The sequence below is a fragment of the Alosa sapidissima genome, chromosome 1 (genome assembly GCF_018492685.1).
Source record: "Alosa sapidissima isolate fAloSap1 chromosome 1, fAloSap1.pri, whole genome shotgun sequence".
Classification (NCBI taxonomy): Eukaryota; Metazoa; Chordata; class Actinopteri; order Clupeiformes; family Clupeidae; genus Alosa; species Alosa sapidissima.
In genome coordinates this window covers 14777027-14799216 of record NC_055957.1, presented here as the reverse complement: position 1 = coordinate 14799216, position 22190 = coordinate 14777027, and the positions used below count along the sequence as shown (strand labels likewise).

The window sequence follows — 22190 nt, the reverse complement described above, 5'->3', positions numbered from 1 at the left end:
TGGGCTTTTTTTTAATGGTAGGCTTATGTGCTATACCATGGATCTCCAGGGCCTGACTGACCTGTGTTTCTGTCTATTTCAGCACCAGCTCTGGCCTGTGAGTTTCAATGCAGGAATAGGAGGTGTGAAAGCAGGATGAATATTTGTGATGGTGATAATGATTGCGGGGACAACAGTGACGAAGAAAATTGTTTCTGTAAGTATATAAATACAGAATACCAAAACCCTCCCAAACTAAACCTGTAAAGGAAGGTTTTTTAGCCTCTTTCTGTATTCAGTGGGGTCACCACATCAGTCTGTCATCATTAGGGGATCATTTCTATAGTGTTAATGGTATGACAACACATACCATAGAAGCTGCATATCTGCTGTTCTAAATGTGGAAGTTTATAACCTGGAAGGATATTAACAATAATTAAATATGTAATTTACATTACTTCATTGTCATTGTTTTTTTCTTCCAACAGATATCATCAATCCAGTGGAACAACACATGCTCACTGTTGAAGAGAAATCAGTTACACTGAGATGCTCATATGACACAAATGCTACACGGGTGATTCTTTACTGGTACAGGCAATATCCTGATCAAGCTCCTCAGTTTTTACTGAGGAAAGGGGCAAGACACTACGATGGAGAACACGACTATAACCCTACATCACACACATCAACTGCATCAGAAGCATCAACTGAACTCCATATTAAAAACCCAACTCTGGCACACACAGCTCTCTACTACTGTGCTCTGAGGGTAGCCCAGTGATACAAAGACTCTGACATGCTGTACAAAAACTTGAACAGAAAAACTTACTTTGAAATCAGGGAGATAAAATAAATTCACCACAGTTACATCTGCCAACTTTGTGGTCTGCCAAATTCTGTATTCAAGGGGATGCTGTGGTCATTTGCACCTGTTAGATTATTTTAACTTGTTTATCAGGAAGTGGTTTTGATCATTCTCAAAGCAAAGCCGTTAAGTTAAGATGACAATGTTACAACTATTAACTTGGGGCACAGAGGCTATCAGATCATTTAGCAGGTGGTGTTCAAGATTTACACTAATGGACTTAATTTAGTTTTCATTTCACAAGCCTAGCTTTCAGAGTGTTTTGTATGCACATGTAGTCATTGTGATGGAGGGGGTGGAGTGAGGAGAGCAAAGGGAGTAGCTGAGGGGAAACTGAAGCAGGAAACATTCAACTTTCAACTGTAAGGCTCACATTCTCTCATTCTGCCAGTAGGCTGTACAGTAGCTCAGCTGTCAAGGAACTCAGGATATTCCTTGTCTCGTCACCCTCGCTAGGTAGGTTAACTGGAATATGTATCGTAACATTGTTTCAGCCCATAAACAGTCTTGGCATATTTTGGCTGTGCATTTTCTTTGTCTTCCTTTGTATCGGTGGAAAGTCTGTACACTGTATTCTCTTTGTCCATCACTTTGTCCATCACAAGAGAATGTGTTGGAAATGCCACAACACATCTTGTTCTTCAGTGATAATCAGTGAGAGGGATGCCACTTCCTCCTGTGACTACAGTGGTGCTGTCAATACATTACAGTGATATCGGTAGTTTTCCAACTTTATCTCATATGAGACAATAAAATAATGTAAATGCAAATGTAAATCAGCTTAGGCCTAGTATATTTGTTTCATGGCCATTATAATTGATTTTACCATATACAGTACATAATTAAATTTCTACAATATTGAAAAATTAAAACAGTATATACAGCTTATATATTCATCATGAACAATGTCCTTTTCTCTATAATTATTTTGAATGAAGCTTGAATTTCCCCTTGGGGATCAAAGTATCTATCTATTTAAAAATATATAATATCGTATAATAGGTACCCCAGCCTGAACATTGTCAGCTTGTCAAAAATCTGTCCAGATTGTAATAATCTACAAAAATCAATTTCTATGACATTTAGTTTTCATGTGCTGATCTGAAAACACCTCTACTCTACTCAAGACTGCCATCATGTGGGTTATGAGGGGTTGAGCATTTGCACTACATGACAGATTCATACCACACCAGGCTCTCCAAAGTTGCAGCTTCAGTTAAAGGAACCGTATGTAAGAAAAATATTTCAATGAATCATAAAATGGCCCTGATATGTCACTAGACATTAAGAAATCGTGTTTATTTCAAATACTTATATCACTGACAACAGTAGTTCGGCCAGGATATTGTCATTTAAAAAGTGAAGTTGCAGCCCTCAACTGATGTTGATGTTGTGTTTTGTCATGTCATGTTGTGTTTTGGCCTGATGCGCCACCCTCCACCTATCTACTAATCACAAAGTCAGTAGTGTTTCGCCATCCGGGTTGGCAACCTCGAGTCAGGGGGGAGGGGGAGGGGATACACCGCTCTTCAGTATTTTGAAAGTGATTGCAGTACCAGTTTTGGCCACAATCTTACATATGGTGCCTTTAAGCTCTCCACACCATTTCTTTCTCAAAGCCAACATGGAAGCTCTCTGTGTTGTTTGGCCTTTAATATTTTTCATAGGTATGAATAATATGTCAAGTAATCTATGCTTCTAATGATAACATTATTTTGGAAATACTGTAAAGGTTGTTTTATCTTGTAAACAATATCACATATATTTAATTGCATTGTAATCTAAACATAATGTATTATCTATATTTTAAATTGCAGGATTGATAGCAGGTCAGCATACGAGATTTCTAAAGAGGTGAACCCCATCATGTTCACTGAAGAGGATGAATTTCCGTGCACAGCCTTCCAGGTGCAGATGAGGTGCAGTCATTAATGGATAGACAGGAGAGTGAAGGATCACTGCACACTGGGAACCTGATGAAGCATAGGCGAAACGCGTCGTTCACTAAAAAATAAAATCAGCAAAGAAATCCCACCAGTGTGTGGTGATCCTTCACTCTCCTGTCTACCCATCATGTTCACATTTAATTACCGTGGCACTGACTCTCTGCTGTGGTATTGCCAGTACCCCAGATCAAGGTCAGAGTTCTTGTACCTTCTGACTGAAGAAACTCACACACTAAAAGCAGATCCACCAGTCCATGGATTGTCTGTTACAGTAAGAAGAAACAGGTGTTTATGGTGATCTCATTCGCTCAAGTCTCAGACTCTGCTGTCTGTGCCCTGAAGCCCACAGTGTGAGGAACCCAACAACACTGTATACAAACACAGTTGGGTCAGGAGGCCACATATCACAACTCTTTTGTGGTGACTACAAACAGTTAGAGTCACGAGAGGCTAATTACGGGAGATGACTGTGCGGACTCGTTCCAAAACAGACGCAGATTTCTCAGTGACGTTGATTCCTTTTATTGTCCAAACATCCAGATAAAAACATTCAAGCAGCCTGGCAGGCAAGGCGAGACAATACAAAACAAACACACACACACACAGTTAGTGGCATACGGCCGCTATATCTTTTGTCATGACAATTGTCTATAACTATAAACTGTTTTTAATTGTGCTGCAAATGCTACAATACATGAACATAAAAAATACTAAATCTCTCTCTCTGTATCTGTCTCTCTCAACTGTCATTTTTTAGAATAAACACATTAAATCTCTTATAGTTTCTTTCTCTATTTTAGTAATCCATCTGTCTCCAAAAGTGATGGGAGCATTTTTAAAATCACTTTATCATTATCCTGATCCCCTAAGTTCACCAACCCTCTACAAGTCAGAGGAGGAGCTGAACAGACAGCATCATGGTGAGATCAGATTGAAGTGTCTAAGGGTGAAGAACTGAATCCAAGCAGATCTGCATACCAGCCTCCCTCATGAACTACACTATGGACATTACCATGCTGATTCCTGTAGCACTGCTACTGTTTTCAACCTTCTTGGGTAAGAGCAGTTCTACATTTTGCAATAGTATTATACAGCAGACTTTATTTTCGAGAAAAGAATGAAAATAAAAACAGCAGGACTAAAGACAAACTCTATCTGCACATCTCATCTGCTGAACTCTCAGACTCTGCTCTCTACTACTGTGCCCTGCAGCCCACAGTGACTGACAAACACACGTCCTCATACAAAAACCTGCCTGTCTAAATGTGGCTTTCTTTGTAGAGCTATTACAATTTCTTCATTCATACAACTATTGCAGCTTCATAATGTTATCATATATCTGCAATTTGCACCAATGATATGGATGGCCATGCCTGCAAATTCAAAACACACAAATGCCAATTTTATTTTATTTTGATATTTCACAGAAAAGAGCGAAATGAACAACAGTGATGTTTCTTAACACTTAAAGCTTTCACATTGCCATGGATTTCTTTTCTGTCTGACATATGAAAGCATCTTCCATAGTAACCACAGCTGACCTGAAGAGAGGGACACTCCATACATGTCCATGCACTTCCTACACACAACCTCATATTAAATGACCCATTATGTGACCTAACATTAAAAAAGGACTTGAGGGGCACACAGAGACACTTTAGACTGAACTGATGATTGATCACAAACTTCAGCCATGACACACTGGATTAGGATTTCACTTATTGTAACTTTTGATTGCTAAGATATCTTATACTGGGGCTTTATTATTTCCCACTTAAATACATATTTGCTCTTGCCACAGTGTACACTATGAAGGGAAATGAACAGAAAATATTTCTGCATTCTAGAAGAAAGTATTGGTAGCCAGTATGCAGCGACCCTTACCAGAGAAAGCTGTTGTATGTCATTATGGTGCCATCTAGTGGAATGGTAGTGTAAGGCAGTGTAATCTGTCTTTGGCCTTAAACCAAATCATTAGGTCACACACACACACACACACACACACACACACACACACACACACACACACACACACACACACACACACAAATGTGCACACATAACCTACTACTGTAACACTGCTGAATTTCAAACAGCAGTATTTCAACTGTTGAAAAGATTAGTCTCAGACAGTGGGGGTGTGTACCACTGTACAGAGATGTGAGAAGGAGGAGTCTTACAGTGGCGTTTGGGTACTCATGAAGAACAACTGCAGAGTTGTCATGTGTGGACTCTTTCACAGCTGTGAAATCAATTCTTTTTCACACAATTATGACCATGTGCAGCCTTCTCCTTTTGCTTTTCACACTGATAGGTTGGTTTATTTCAGTTTTGAATATAAAAAAAAAGTCAGACTCAAAAATTAAGAAACACAAGTCTGCATGTTTTAGATATTTTTAAATAGATCAACATTTTTTTTTCTTTTTAGGTGACAGTTTTCAAGATGACATCACTCCAGCCTCTACAGAACTTCTTGTGTCAGAGGGAGAAACAGCTTCTCTCTCGTGCAACTACAATGTTTCTGTGAGTGTGAACAATCTGCAGTGGTATCGCCAGAATCCAGGATCTAAACCAGAATTCATCATCATGTTGTATGAATACAGAGACAATGAATTGGAATCAGCTCCTCTTCATCCTCGAGCCTCTGGTAAAGTGAATAAAGGCTCTAAACAGGTTCATCTGAATATCTCATCTGCTGAAGTATCAGATTCTGCTGTCTACTACTGCGCTCTGGAGCCCACAGTGACAGGAACACTAACTTCACTGTACAAAAACTCAAACAACATTAACTGTATGTGAGTGTAACCTAAGTGTAGCAGGAATGGACTGCTCACATAATTTGTGAACACTATTGTGTCCAACAGGAGGCCACACATACAACTCTTTTGTCATGACAAATACCTATAACAATACACTTCATTTCACAGTGATTGTGCTCAATCACATCCTTTTTAAAAAAAATAAACATGTGTATTGCGCCTTTCTGTAAGTTTGTACTCCATCTGACTGATCATTTCTTAGTTTGTGCACTAGTACGCCATCTGGCTCAGATGGGCCACGGTTTGGAATAGACCTTAGTAATGTGTACACAAAACATAATGGACATAAATTAGCATATGTGAATTATCACTGTATACTGATCAACAAAAGAGGCATCGTCAGCCTATTTTGCCAGGGCTTCAGTCCCAAATGTTTTAAGTGTAGCCCTGAATGCATTTTGCAAAGCTGACTGACAAATATGAAACCATTATTCCGATCGTGCATTGAAACTTTGAGATGAGATGGAGCTATTTATCAAACATAAGCAGGACACTGGTGTCCTCTCACTCTCCTTCATGCATCAGATTTAACTTGAACATTAACTAACTTGCTATAAAAGATAGTTTGGAATGTAGCTACTTAGAGCGTGCATGAGAGAGAGAGAGAGAGAGAGAGAGAGAGAGAGAGAGAGAGAGAGAGAGAGAGAGAGAGAGAGAGAGAGAAAGAGTCAGTTCCAGGGTTGAGCATGTCATTCCCCGAATGTTATTAACTGCTAGTGATGCCCCTGATCAACAAAGTTCTCTAAATTCGCTAATACTCAAACCATCAGGGGAGGAGCTGAACAGACAGCATCACGGTGAGGTCAGGATAAAGTGTTTGAGAGTAAACAACTGAATCCAAGCAGACCTGCACATCACATGAACTCCACAATGTGCTCTACCATGATGAATGTGGTAACATTGCTAATGTTTTCAACCTTATTTTGCTGTAGTATTAGACAGCAGCCTTTATTATTAAGAAAATATAATATAAATGAGTAAGAGCAACAGACAATATGCATACTGATATTTGTGCAAAACTCTCTCATTAAAGGTAAGAGTGTTGGAAACTATATTACTCCAGTCACTACAGTCAAGCATGCAATAGAAGGAGAACATGTTGAGCTCTCCTGCAAGTACGATGGAACAGACTACAGTCTGCACTGGTATCCCCAGTTCTCTTACTCAGTACCACGGTTTCTCATTCTGGAATATCGAGGCTACATAACCAATGCAACTCCTCCTGTTCCTGGGTTATCAATCAAACATGACAAGACAGCAAAGCAAGTTTCTCTGGAGATCTCATCTGCTGAAGTCTCAGACTCTGCTGTCTACTACTGTGCCCTGCAGCCCACAGTGTCAGGAAACCCAGCTGCACTCAACAAAAACCCTCACAGCTAAAATCTTGAATGACAGAATGCAATAACACCTAATTAGATATCATACTAACAATTGTTCTCAGTAAAACCCAGTTTGTCATAGAAAGCATATTACACTATCGATATGGATGATCAAATAGATACTGTTTTGCACACAGAGACAGTAGCTATCATTAAATGTCAGTCATGGTATCTGAGGAGGAGCTTCCTTCTCCTGAATTGATCTGTGGTGCACAGATGTCAGTTTGAGTCTGAGTTGGGATCAGCTGCTCAAGCTGCACCTTGTCCTGTGTTGTGAACTTTGTCGAGCTTATTATGCTACTCTATTCAGTTCTGATCATTCTACCTAAACATTACAAGTTAACATACATTTCTATTTCTTTGCCATGCTGATATGATTAATCCAGATAGTACTGAGGTCTCTCATATGGAGGGGTCTGGTTTAACCCTTTCATTCAGCTACTCCTCCTCAAATCTACAGTCTTTACAGTGGTATCACCAGCATCCAAACTCAGCTCCTTAGCATCTTCTCAGCATTTACGGTGTTGGGAAGAATCAGACATCAGAGGGCAATTCCATGGCAAATTACATTTTTTGTAACATCCATAACGCCAATAAAATGTGATGGTATGGTATGATCTGAATGATTACATGAAATTTGAGCATTTGCTATTTTTGGCTGAAGAATGTAAATGAGAAAAAATGCACAAAAAAAATGAATGTTATCATTCACATCATACAAATGCCAAGGCATTTCACTGGCGTTATGGATGTGACAAAAAGTCCATTTTCTGTGGAATTGCCCATGATGTAGACCCTCATCTGTCATATTCCACAACACTCAACATAACTTCAAAAACAGTTCCCTTGACCATCCAGAGTCTGCAAGTGTTGGACTCTGTTGTCTACACTGCTGTGTATTTCTGTTCCCTGAGCTCCACAGTGACAGGGTCATACTCAACCCTCCGACAAAAACTCTCTTTTCAAGAAACTTACACCTTAAATGTAAATAATGGCATGCAGTCTGCAAGTGCTTTAAATGCCATTTCATTTAAATGGCATGAAAGTCTTGGCCCACACTTTCAAAAACATTATGAAGAGTCTTTTAATCAGCATTAATCATAATCAAGGAGTTCACATGGTGTAATTTCTCAGGTCAGGACAACAGATGTACACCCTCATAAATGAATGTTATGAAACACATTTTATTGGCTGATCCTTTACGCAACAATAACTAACTCCAGTGGATGGGGCGGAGTCAAGAAAAATGTATGTGTGTGTAAAGAAGGTGTCGAGATGCTTGCAGTCACTCTGTCAGTGCAGGCCAATCATGATGGTACTGGGTGTATTCCTGCTCTTGTCTCTCGTAATAGGTAAGATCTTTGAGTATTACCATTTATATTTATCACCATAAGTATATTATCTAGGTGTTACATGATAATGCATGTACAGTTAAGTATATAATCAAATTATCTAGTTATCTCAAATAATCTAGACTCACAGAAGCATATATCAGAAATATCCATCTTCACATGCTCTTCATCTCTTTGTTCATCATTCACAGGGGAATCTGTTGGAAATGCCATAACATCATCTCATTCTTCACTGGTCGTCATTGAGGAAGAAGCTGTTACTTTCTCCTGTAACTACAGTGGTAGTGATGTCACTAACTTGCAATGGTATCGGCAGTATCCCAACTCCATCCCAGAGTTCCTCTACTTCATATATGAGCATGGTTCCTCTTCAGGCTCAGTTCCCCGTCTGACTCCGTCCATAAAGAAAGAGGAAAAGCGCGTGTTTCTGGAGCTCTCCTCTGCAGAGGCGTCTGACTCTGCTGTGTACTACTGCGCCCTGGTGCCCACAGTGACAGGAACTCAGACTCTGCTGTGCAAAAACCTCTCAGATGTGCAGGAGGAGGGAGATTCAACATGTCCCCTTCACAGACAGTACATTCATTTATACACTCTGACTATTAATCCAGTCTGTTCTGTATTTATCAATTATAATACTGTGAAAGAAATTCATTTAATTTTAAATATATTTAGATGGAATATGCATATAATACATATAATAAAATGAACATAAATTAGTATCTGTGAATGTATCCGCAGTGCTCTTTTTAAACCCAATTATGATTCCAGTTGAAATATATTAGGCAGAATTCGTTTTAAATGAGTAAAGTATCAGCCGGTAAAGTCATTCATTGATATCATTAAAACACTTTTACACAACAATAACCAACTCAAATGGATGGGGCGGAGTCAGGAAATGTATGTGTGTAAAGAAGGTGTCGAGATGCTTGCAGTCACTCTGTCAGTGCTGGCCAGTCATGATGGTACTACGTGCATTCCTGCTCTTGTCTCTCTTAATAGGTAAGATCTTTGTAGATGTTGTATATAATAGGCGTAATATCATAATGCATGTATAGTTAAGTATATAAACAAGGTATAGTATAGTATAGTATAGTATACTATACTATAGTATAGTACAGTATAGTGTATTATAAGAATGATTTCTACAGTCCATCATACAGTAGCATGTTTCAGTGATGTCCAGATGAATTTGTGTTTGTTTGAATTTTACCTCCATTTAAAAGGACTGGCATCTTCACATGCTCTTCATCTCTTTGTTCATCATTCACAGGAGAATCTGTTGGGAATGCCATAACACCGTCGCATTCTTCACTGGTCGTCATAGAGGGAGAAAGTGCCACTTTCTCCTGTAACTACAGTGGTAATGTCAATAGTTTACAGTGGTATCGTCAGTATCCCAACTCTATCCCAGAGTTCCTCTACTACATATATGAGGCTGGTACCACTTCAGACTCAGTTCCCCGTCTGACTCCCTCCATAAAGACAGAGGAAAAGCGTGTGTTTCTGGATCTCTCCTCTGCAGAGGCGTCTGACTCTGCTGTGTACTACTGCGCCCTGGTGCCCACAGTGACAGGAACTCTGACTCTGCTGTACAAAAACCTCTCAGATGTGCAGGAGGAGGGAGATTCAACATGTCCCCTTCACAGACAGTACATCCATTTATACGCTCTGACTATTATTCCAGTCTGCTGATACAGATTTGAATTCATCAACATTTTACTGATCTGTATTTATCATGTGAATTATAAAACTCTTAAAGAAATGCATTTATTTTTTACATAGCTTCAAATGAAGTATGCACATATAATACATAAATAAAATAATACATATATACACATAATTAAAAATATATATATTTTGGAAATTGAGTTAGAAAATGAGCTTTAACACATAATTTAATGTGTATGTATATATCAAGTTATATGCATTATATTATATATTTATATACTGTACATATGACACTGTCATTAGAAAGTCACTAGAAAGAAATTCCCACTACACTCCATTATAGACAGAATACCAGATTGTTTTTTTTTTACATTAGATTACATTATATGCTTACATAATTGTGCAAGGGTTGTGCAAGGGTTCTCCAATATTTTATCAGCCTTTTAAACTGGTATCAGATTAGTAAACAGAATGTGCCTTTGAAACATTGGATGAATGGTTGCTGATAATTGGCAATGAAGATATTGCATTAAAGATCAACCATTTCTTTCTACAACAGTCATTTACAACATTAATGATGAAAACAAGGACATTTCTAAGTGACTCCAAACTTTTGAATGGTAGTGTATGTATATTTGAAATGCATAGCCAAAAATTTAACTGAATATCACCATTATTCGTGGTTGCCAATCCCTGTAAGCATCCCTTTTCTCATAACAATACTCTAATGATTAGAGTCTAATTTAATGTATGACATGTCATGTCACCCTGATACCAGAAGGAGGCGCTCAATGCTGTAGATTAAGACCATGAAACCCAGAGGAAGTTACACCAGATCCACCCCTCATGCTCCACTGTATGTGTCAGCTGTCAGTCTTTGTCTTGAAGAAACAAATACAGAATGGTTTTCCACTGTGCTACGATAATTTAAATTATGACCGTTATCCTTTACATATATGACTTGATATTTTCCAACTAGTACAGAATGCATGCTTGTTGTGTGTTTAAACTTGTGTGTGTGTGTGTGTCTCTCTCTCTCTCTCTCTGGGTGTACTACAGCCCTTATTTTGTGGATGGAGGTGCAAATGCCTTTCTTTAGTTATTGTCCGCGTCCGCGATTCACATTAACTGCAGGCTACTACTGCCAGTGCATTGTAAACTATATTTTTCCCAAGTTCTGTGGCATCGTCACATTTGAGTCTTACGTTTTGCCTGCATGCATGCGCGATTGAGTGCGCGTCTTAATGTAACATGCAAGATGCAACAAAAAAGGCCTATAAACAGGACATTACTACTACTGTAGCAAATGAATGCATTACTTATGTTGTAAGTACGGTGTACATTTTAGGACATCCTCACCTGTCAGAGTCAGATCAAAAGGCATCAGGTCTCAGGAAAACCGCTGTCAAGTTCACGGAATTACACAGTCATGTCTCAGACATCAGATGAAAAGGAGTCAGGTCTCAGGAAAACCGCTGTCAGAAAAAGTGGAGTCAGACGAAAAGTTGTCAGATGAAAAGTTATCAGAGTCAGGTTTTAGACATCAGATTAAAAGGAGTCAGGTCTCAGGAAAAGCGGAGTCAGACTAAAAGGTCTCAGATAAAAAGTTATCAAAGTCAGGTTTCAGACATCAGATAAACAGATCAGGAAAACAGCTATTTCTGTTAACTGGTAAAACAAGCAAACTTATTATATATATATTATATAGTGATTGTCATATGTTTTTTTTTTCCCCCGTCATCTACTTCCTGAATTTTTGGTCAACGATACCCGGGACACCGAAACACCGGGGCACATGACATTTGATGGGTATGTAGCCCCACTAGACTTTTACGGAAAAATTTTGTTTGGTCCCCATTTCGTTTGGTCCCCGGGGGCCACTCCCCCCCCCCCCGCGCTGGGCCCCCCGAACCCCAAAAATTGCCGTTTTTCCTAAATAACTACCTGAACCGTGGCACCGAGGATGAAGATTTTTTTATGGTATGTTGGTCTCAAGGGCCCACATCAACCTAGCCCACAATCACTCATTTGTGATTTGCACCCCCCGGTAAAAAATGAAAATGCAATATCATTCTGCTTTAATCGCCCCTCTCTTCAGTTAAGATGTTCAGAACTGCACCAAATTGTATGTGTATGATTAACCTGACATTCTCTGGGGTATGCCAAGTTTCATAGAATTTCAATTAGAACGGCCGATACATAATTACAAATTCAGTAGGATTAAAGGAAAACCAAATATTCATATATTATTATTTGCCTGCTTTTCCAGTATTGGCGTTACGTAGTCGTTTGTCCACCAGATGGCGCATCGTTGCAGTGAGACATAATTTTGTTGGAAGTTAATATAAAGTGGGTTGGAAAGACAAGCTTCCTACAAGGACAACACTGTAGTTTACTGCAGAGAACGTCTAATAAGCGTAGGATGATTTCACATGAAATGTAATTCCCATTTCTTCTTGAAGCCAAAATAAATCTGAGAATGTTTATCAGACATGCTTGGTTTTTACTGCAGGTACGTTAATCTTATACAAGTTACGTATATCAATAGCCTACGACCTAGGTAAAATAATGTTAGGCCTACCGTTAGCATTGGATGAGTGATGCCAGCAGCCAGACCAATGGATACCTTGTCTTAGCTGAATTACTGAAGCTAAGCAGGTGTGGGCCTGGTTAGTACTTGGATGGGAGACCTCCTTGGAAAACTAGGTTGCTGCTGGAAGTGGTGTTGGTGGGTGGCCAGTAGGTGGCACTCTTCCCTCTGGCCAAAAAAAAAAAACAACGACTGCCCCAGTGCCGTGACGGGGACACTGCACTGTAGGAGATGCCGTCCTTCGGATAAGACGTTAAACCGAGGTCCTGACTCACTGTGGTCATTAAAGATCCCATGGCACTTATTGCAAAGAGTAGGGGGTTCCCCGGTGTCCTGGCTAAATTCCCAACCTGGCTCATTCAATCTGGCCCCCTAATCAACAGGCTCGACAACCAACTAAACTTCTCAGATCATGTTGCCTCAGTCGCCCGGTCATGCCGTTTCGCACTCTACAACATACGGAAAATCAGGACTTACTTGACTCAAGATGCTACCCAACTTCTGGTTCAGGCAATAGTCATCTCACGACTCGACTACTGTAATGCCCTCCTGACAGGTCTCCCAGCCTGCGCAGTGAAACCACTTCAGATGATCCAGAACGCGGCGGCGCGCCTGGTCTACAACCCAGTGCCGGCCCGAGCCTTTTGGGGGCCCTAAGCAGAATTTGATTTGGGGGCCCCCTCCCACAACGCAGAGTCACCTGTGCTTGGCGATAATTGACAACTTCACACTATAATGTCATATTATAAATTAATACAGTGAGGTTATGTATTAATACAGTGACTGATTATGAACTACTGTCCCCCTGGACACAGATGCATAAGGACTCGGTAGGCTCATTCAGTAATCCATCCTTGCTCTCATGCCAAAAATGTTTTGGGGCTCCGCTCTAGACTTCTGGCCCCATGTGCTTGGTAAACCAATGTATTAGTTGTTATTTACACCAACCCTGTCACCTTTTAATCTTAGAGGGTACTAATTTATTTATTATTTACAGATTTATTTAAAACATTCATATTCAAAGTGAAGCACTAAGGGTGGTTTACTGAAGTTGAATTGACAAATAACGAAATACAACAGCATTTGTATTTGTTGTAAACAAGTACATCCGTTTAATGACTTGTTTTTCAACAGATTTGCAGAACAGATCCGCAAATGTGCATTAAATGAGCAATCTTCAACTACAAAATAAAACCAAAATAGACAAACATTAATAATCAAAAATAAAATGTCCCAAAAAATAGATACTTATTCCTACTTCGTTCCTGGCTTTCAGGTATCTGCAACTCTGCAGTGGACGAACCTGCAATGATTAAATAAATACATAAATAAATAAAACAAAAACTATGTTAAATGTGTCATGTCATATTAACAGGCTACAGTATGTAACCATTTGCCATCAAGAAAACCTCACCTTCTGTGTCATCAGCCATGGAGGCAGACACTTGATGAGGTAGAGTTAGGTAGAGATAGAGATGTGCTCCAAAGTATTTCAACAGTGTCTCTGAAAAAAAATATATATATTGCATAAGTGCATATTTGATCGAGCAGAATGAGTTTATTTTGCTATCATTACTTACACTCATAATCATGTAACAATTCATATTCTATTGGCAAATGAGGCATAATCAAAAGTATACTTAATTGCAGTATGGTGAACGCTTAACATGGTGATCTACTGCAGCCTAAATATTAGGGTAGCACCGCTACATCACTTGCCACTATCTTAATCAAATGTAAGTCTATTTTCATCACAGAAGTCTCCCCACCCAATATGGTATATTTTCTCAAACACTACCATCTCTCTCCAAAGATCTTAGAGCAGAGCGCACATACTGTTCCATCTTTGCCTATGAAGCTGGAACGTTACCGATGGCCAGTCACGCTAGTCAGTGGGTTGGGACTGGGAGCCTGGGCTTAGCCTGCTGTTGCTATCAGATTTACCACTATGTCACATATTATAGAACAGTAATAAACTATCAACACTTTCAGGTGCGAAATCAGAAACAATCCCTCTGTGGTAAATTTGCCTTCAGCTACAGTACGTTTTCATGTAGCTACTGTAGTGCTAATGTCCACTTCAGTCAGCTATCGATAGCTAACTTTAATTTACAACATAAGCCCACCTATGGCTAGGGTACATGCTTGATTAAACATCCAAAACAATCCCAATATCCTTGACATCTGAAATACACCTAGATAAATATATATTAATGGGAGACATTTCTCTGTTGATGGCGGGGATTTAGCTCTGGTGATGGCTTATATTAGATCATGACAGCTAGCTAGCTGCCTCAAGTACAAAACATACTGTAAATAATATCATGCAAACATACCTGTATCTTGCTCGTTTTTCTCCTCCTCTGTCATTTTCTTCTTACTGTTTTCGGGACCAGAGGGATACGTCCTTTTTTGTGACTTTTCTTAACATTACCGTCTCTTCCGATTTTTTAACTTGATGCAGTGTCTGCACGAATTGTCTATGCACCCGAGGTGTCGAGTTTATGCGCGTGACTCAAAGGCTGGCAGACACAGTAGAGGTAGGCAGGCATATTGATCATGAAATCAGAATTTTTTATTAATTGTTTCATTTATTCATTCATTGATGTCACTTGTTTACGTTATTTAGTATGTAAAAAAAAAAGAAAGAAACTCGATTGGGGGCCCCCTGGTGGCCAGGGGGCCCCAAGCAGCCGCTTAGTTTGCTTATGCCTCGGGCCGGCCCTGCTACAACCAACCCAAAAGGGCACATGTTACCCCGCTGCTCATCCAGCTACACTGGCTACCTATGGCGGCCCGTATCAAATTCAAGTCTCTAACGCTTGCCTACAAAGTAGTCTCCGGTTCTGCTCCCACCTACTTGAATGCCCTCATACAGACTTACACTACCTCCAGACCGCTGCGCTCCTCAGACGAACGACGTCTAGCTCTACCACCGGTACGCTCAAGCCAATCCAAACTTTTCTCATCTGTTGTTCCTCGTTGGTGGAACACACTGCCAGTTCCTACAAGGGCAGGGACATCCTTTTCCACGTTCAAAAAACTCCTGAAGACCCAGCTCTTTAGAGAACATCTACTCTCATAGCAACACTTACAACAAGTTTTACTGATCCTAGCACTCACCAGCCGTTAAACTGACAAGTAACTGTTAAAATACAGCACTCACCGACGCACTTATTCTTACTGTACTCTAATGTGTTTTTTTTTAAACTGTCCTAAAATTGTGAGAATTGTTCTAAAACTTACTGTTTACCATGTTGTTAGTCGCTTTGGTTAAAAAAGCGTCAGCCAAATGTAATGTAATGTAATGTAATGTAATGTAATCATCCTCCACTGTAATTGGCTCATTCACTCCCTCACTCTCCACCTCAAGCTGGTGTGTGGTGAGCGTTCTGGCGCATAATGGCTGCCGTGCATCACCCAGGTGGGTGCTACACATTGGTGGTGGTTACTAGTGAGGTCTCATTCTTTTCTGACACTAGCCTACAGGAGCTAAGTGAGTTAGCCACAACGCGTTCGCTAACCTGATTTTTTTTCTAATGGAAAATATAGGCCTACCTGAAAGACCTGTCTATGAAGCATCCTAAACATTTCTGCTTGCTAAATAGGTTTTTCTGCTGTTGATTCACTCACAGTTGGTGGCCCTGTCAGTGCTTTGTAAAGTGCTGCATTAAGACCACAAAAAGTCTCAAAATGCATCTGAGCTGACGTTCATTCCCAAACACCGCTACTTCAAACCTCTATTTTCAAAGGTGTTTCAAGTAATGTTAAGGAAAAGCATGGCTCAAAGTTAAGTAACTAGGGCTGAGACGACGTAATTGACTAGACTACATAAATTCGTCAAAGTGAATCATTTGTGTCAACTCGTCACAATGTAGATTTATTAACGCACCCGTGATGATCTACATCTTAAACCAAATGTTTTAGAGCGCACTTTGAGAGACGTATGCAGGGCAGGGCTGTACCTGTTGCACGTGCTACAAAAATCATTCTGTGCGATGGATGATTTACCAACGTTACGTCTGATACAGTTTTGCCTATGGCTATCCATGCGTGAGACTGAGACGCTTGTATGTTTGTTTGAAGTGCGTGTTTAGGGTGTGAGAGGTGAATAGGTGTGCTTTGATTCCAGCTTGGTAGTTGTAGTCTATGTGATTTAAAAGCACGTATGTGTGTGAAGTATCCAAACAATGATAACACTTTCATTATGGCTGCTTTAGCCACAGACCTTCAGCTAGGCTACTGTACAGTGGGTCCCATTTAGAAGTGGCCACTTTATTCACGCTTTCTGTGATTCACGCAGCTGGGTGAAATGTATTACAACTTTTCGCCAAGAGGTGGCAGCTTAAGTCCGCTTGATACTGTAAGCCAGATGTTTTCAACCAGTGGTCCGAGGACATTGCTGGTGGTCCCTGACCATGGATTCAGTATGCAATGTGGAAATCAGTAGTTTTCCCACAAACAATAACTGACGCAGCTCACAACTTGGCCCGTTAAAATGTGAACAGTCTAGCGTCGCATTTCATGAAGGCCTTTTTGGACATGTCAGTTATTTGTACCACTGGTTAGATGTAAAACTGCATTTCGTTTTAGACTATTGGTATTTAATTTGTGCATTGACAATAAAGTTGAATATCATATGAACTAAACATGACTGAAATCTTGCAAATGTAGAAGAAGAAACATTCACAAAAATCCATGGCATGACCTCTTTTTGATAGCTGTTGAAAACTGCATGGAAATGACAGGGATTGTTTTGTTTGTAAATAAATAAATAAATAAATAAATAAATAAATGTAAAACTGATACCTTCCGCTTTCCCCAAATACAATGTAGCCTACAGGTGTACATGACCTTTCATCAGTACAGTTGCAATGGATGAACTGTGATGAACTGCCCTACTTGTGATTGTTTAGAGATTTTAAAGGTTTTATAACAATGCTACAATTTTTTTGGCTAGTGCTACAAATCTATTCACCTTTGCAGCGCCAGTAGGCTACTTGCTGTGCGGCCGGCACACACACACACACACAGGCATGCCAAGCAAGCATAGCCTACAAAAAATTTTCAAGAGTGGGGGATGGAGTAGAAGATGGATACAAATTGATTGAGGCTACGAAATAGTTGTTTTCTGCAAGCTAGTTCACTCGTGTAGACCAGCGGTTCCCAAACTTTCCCCCCCCGCGTACGACCGCCTACATTCCGACTCGGCACGCGTACCCGCACCAGCCGACACATAAACACATAAAAACGTAACGCATTCTATAACCCCCCCAGTTATGAAAAGTAGCCTGCATAGTAGCCTAACTACATCCACGTAAAATATCTTATTATAGGCGTACAACAACGCCTGGCAAGGATGTATTCGTTTGGACAACATTAGGCTATACAGCCTAGCAAGGCTAAACTTAGGCTACCTTTAGTTTGTTAAATGTAAAGCCTAGCTTACCTTTCTTGCCCATCTGAAATAACTCCTAGCTTTGCTCCTTCCCTCCTTTCTGTTTTTGTTGTTTTCAAAAACCTGTTATATCCGCGAAACTTTCCCCCCACGGACCATCATCGGTATGTCTAATTGTGTCTGAGTCTTCCTGTTCCAATAAATGGCCGTCCTGGCCAAAGGTGAATCTTGTTTGAGGAGGGTGAGATCGTCATATCCGTTAAATACATGTTTCCATATCATTATGACCTGATTCGAAATTATGTATGTATTCATGAATTAATTACAAAAATATTTAAAGTGTTCATTTTACACTTGTCTGCCATAGCCCTGCATTTCGCGTATCCATTAGAAGCAGGTCGCGTACCACAGTTTGGGAATCCCTGGTGTAGACTAAAGCAAAACCACGTTGCCATGGATTCTACAAACAAACTCTATTTAGCTTTAATGTCATTACACCATTACAAACATGGCTTTGAAATGTTTTGTTGGCTGATATCAATGATCTATGTATCTAAAAGGCAAGAAGTGTCTGTGTGTCCTAATGTCTGTGGCACGCATATCTCGCTGACCGTTTGTCAGACTGACCTAAGATTTCGTATGTGGCTCGCGTGTGGCACAAAGGTGTGCAATCTCGAAAATATGCTTATTTACGCTTTTTCCCAAGGGGACCAGTTTCAGGGGAGCTCAGGGGCGCAGGAGGCACGGGGGACGTGGGGGATGTGTCCCACGCAGTGCTGAGGAGACAGCCGTCGTCCCCCTCACTTTTGATAAGGAAAAAAAACCTTATATACGCTAAATAAATAATAACCTATAGGGTTTGTGCTAACTATGTAAAACTCCCCATTAACAGCATCACATCACTAACCACAGCCATCTACAGTACTGTAAGACTGCACAATCTCATATTCACTCTGTTGGATATCTGAAGCCAGTTTGTCTACTAACAACCATCATTAGAGATGCTTTTCGTTTGGAGCGGCATACTGGTAGGCCATCAAAAGCATAACATTTTCGGTTTGGTTTGGGATCTGATTTACTTTTGGACTGTTTGATTATATTGCTAAATGTTGGGACTGATGGGCACTGAACTCTGGGAGATATTTGATGGTTCACTGTTATGTTTCATGCAGTTGAAAAAGTGTCGGGATTTCCACCGCTGTTTATTGCGAGACAAGGTAGCCATTCATTGAATAGGGGTTGTGCTGTAATAGAAACCTTTTTGCGTAGCCAAGTAGCCTAAATTGAGTTATTGTTTAATTATGCATGATTTAGTAGGCTACTTTTTATTAAATTCGTAGGCTGGAATGCCTTGAGTCACGCAACAATTAAATTTAGTAGGCTTCAGCCTCTGGCAATTAGCTCGAAAGGGGTGGCAAGACAATGAGCTTGAGAACGTGTGTTGGAGACCCATGGTAGGAAAACGACTTTATTAATCCAACCAACAATATAATAAAATATTAAGAAGAGGTGTTATTTCATTGACTTAAATCGTATCGATTTGACAGCACTCGAAAATCTGAAGAAGTCACCCTGCTTTGATGTGAGTGTTTTGTCTATTTGCATAGGCGTTCATTGGGTTAGCCGGTTTGATACGTGCTGAAAAGTCCTGTTTGCTGTTGAACTTGCGCTTTACCTATTCTATGTTTACCTAATCAATGTTGATTGACAAAGCCATACATTATGGCCCATAATGCAGCCTACAATGATTGTGTTGTCTGATGATCTAGCTATCCTCTGCCATTCAGAGCTCCGGAAAGTTCCCAGCTATTTTGAAACACCTGTTAGCAATCTCTGATGTCGGAATATTCAATGGCTACCCGACAATATCTCAGTGCAAACTCCAAAATTGTTCGTCTATTAATTTTCCACGGTTCAACACATTAGCCTACTAGAACATAGTTTGGCTGGCTTTATTCATTTCTGCCAGTTAGTGCTTTTTCCCCTGTGTATAAGTTACACTACATGCATTATTGTGTTTGACACTGAGGATAGCCTATCTGAGACGGTGGTCTGGTTTAAATGAGTTACGTTGTGAAATTGAGAATGGCACAGACTAAATCGTTTAGTCTATTTCTTTGTATTGTGAAATTGAATTGAGATATGGACTATTATAATCAATAATATGTTGAAATTAATTAAAAGTAATCATTTTCTATGAAAAATCTGTCTGTTGTATGCTTGTGTCAAGGTAAAGCCTAGGCCTACCGTGCGCATATACTGTACTGCGCAAAAGCGCCACTTGCGCCTAGGCTATTTTATTGTATCGCCTTGTTAGGCTATGCGCACAGCTGCGCTGGCTGGCTGATGCGCGGGGTGTGTCAACTTTTTATGAGATAGAGAGACCCCCTTAAAGACAAAAAGATAATTCGAGCCCTGTGTCCGGCTATAAATAGAATCAATCCCGGGCGGATTTATGGTAGCCTATCTCCTGCTCAACATGACATTAGCTGTTATGTTTATTGATAACAAACTCAACTAGCCTACTGATTAACTCGTTTTCACTAGCCTAACTATAAAATACAAGTATATAGGCCTACCCAAAGTTTTTGTTCTAAGACATTTATTTCAAACATAATTTCAAGGCACAAATTGGATACTTCAGTTACCTTGGTGCATAAATCCCAGAGAGTAGGCGACCACACCCCAGAGTGATGGGCCTTTCTTACGTGTTCAGTGTGGGGTATAAACAAGCTGAGAATTTAGCGGTGTCACGTCTGGCTGTCACAGACATGGGGAGCTCTTTGAAGCTTGGGATAATGTGGTACAGTTACTACAGTAACAGTATTTTATTTTACTTCTTATGTAATATATATATTTTTTTTTTTTCAATTTTATAAATGCTTTGTTTAAATGATGTTGGAACAAATAGTTGATTATAAAGGCAACTTTCTGTTGCAATTTTCTGTGTGTTCTAGACTGGTAACTTGTTAAGCCAACATGTTCTAACATTGCATAAATATTAACTGCAGACACATAGTGGAGAGTTGATTTGGTTTATACCAGACAATTTAGGTACTGTAGGCCTAACTAGGCTATTTGATCATGTAGCCTATGTTTGGATCATAGGCATGATGATTCATTCATGGCTTCATAAAATATCAACATCATGTTGCTTTTAGAGTATTCTACCATTGGCCCAAGTAGTGTAAAATAAATCTAAAAAAATTAGTAGAATTGCACATAGCACATAGCAAGAAGCTGGTCTGAGGGCAGATCTGGCATTGTGCTCATCTCACAGTTTTGACAATTTTAATCAAACAATATTTTGAAGACAATCAATGGTATTATCTTAATATTCTGGCAAGTTTAAAATATGATGGTCGAAAGTGGGCCAGAGGTGGCGATCCGATATCTGGAAATCTGATTTCACTATGGGTTTGTGTTCACAATTTGGTCCCCCTCACTTTCAAAATATCTCCTGCGCCCCTGGGGGAGCTCCACCCCATGTCTATTGTGTGGCTAGGTCTCACTTTGATGATAGACAGTCACCGAGAAACACGCTTTGGATTCCGCTTACGCTTTGGTAAATAATATCAATATTGGCAGACAGTAAAAGTAAAATGATGACATCAAAATTTGTCAGTCAACCTTATGAGTGCAGTTATCATTTCAAACTGAGGGGGCATAATTGTACTATAAGACTGTCCATTTCTCACTCATCAGTGCATCCATGGCAATGTCCCCCCTACCTACTCACCCCACTAAACCCCACTAAACATGGTCCCTCTGTTCTACTCACTCAAAGTGCCTCCACACCCCCAGGACAAGACTTAGAACAAGGAGCCTTCTGTTCTGCTGCCCCTCGTCTGTGGAATGCCCAGAGCCGGACAGTAACGGAGTACATTTACTTGAGTACAGTACTTGAGTACAATTTTGAGGGATCTGTACTTTACTCGAGTATCATTTTTGGGGAGTACTCATGACTTTACTCAAGTACATTTGATAGGCAAATATTGTACTATTTACTCCACTACATTTCTATCTATAACCGTGAGTACCCGTTACTACTTCTAAAAAAAAAGGAAAAAAGAAAAATCTCAGAAACCCTCAATTTGTTGTTTCCCTCTCAAACGTGAATGGATTGTGCAGGCGCCACTGATTGGGACAGCCTATCAGCAATCACCTTCAGCTTTCCGCCAAAGTCAACTC

The 22190-nt window shown here is 40.0% G+C and overlaps 1 protein-coding gene and 1 gene segment (V, D, J or C); both read left to right on the top strand.

Moving 5' to 3' along the window:
- Positions 1-4788: 4788 nt before the first annotated feature.
- Positions 4789-6992, top strand: LOC121723859. Its single transcript, XM_042110018.1, has 3 exons — positions 4789-5107; positions 5222-5584; positions 6646-6992. Exons 1-3 carry the CDS (start codon positions 5065-5067, stop codon positions 6990-6992), a joined length of 753 nt encoding a protein of 250 aa, XP_041965952.1. The 5' UTR covers positions 4789-5064.
- Positions 6993-8264: 1272 nt separating this feature from the next.
- On the top strand, positions 8265-10035 carry LOC121723850. The segment is given in 2 exon segments: positions 8265-8343; positions 9614-10035. Coding segments are annotated over 2 exon segments (465 nt in total).
- The last annotated feature ends 12155 nt before the right edge of the window (positions 10036-22190 follow it).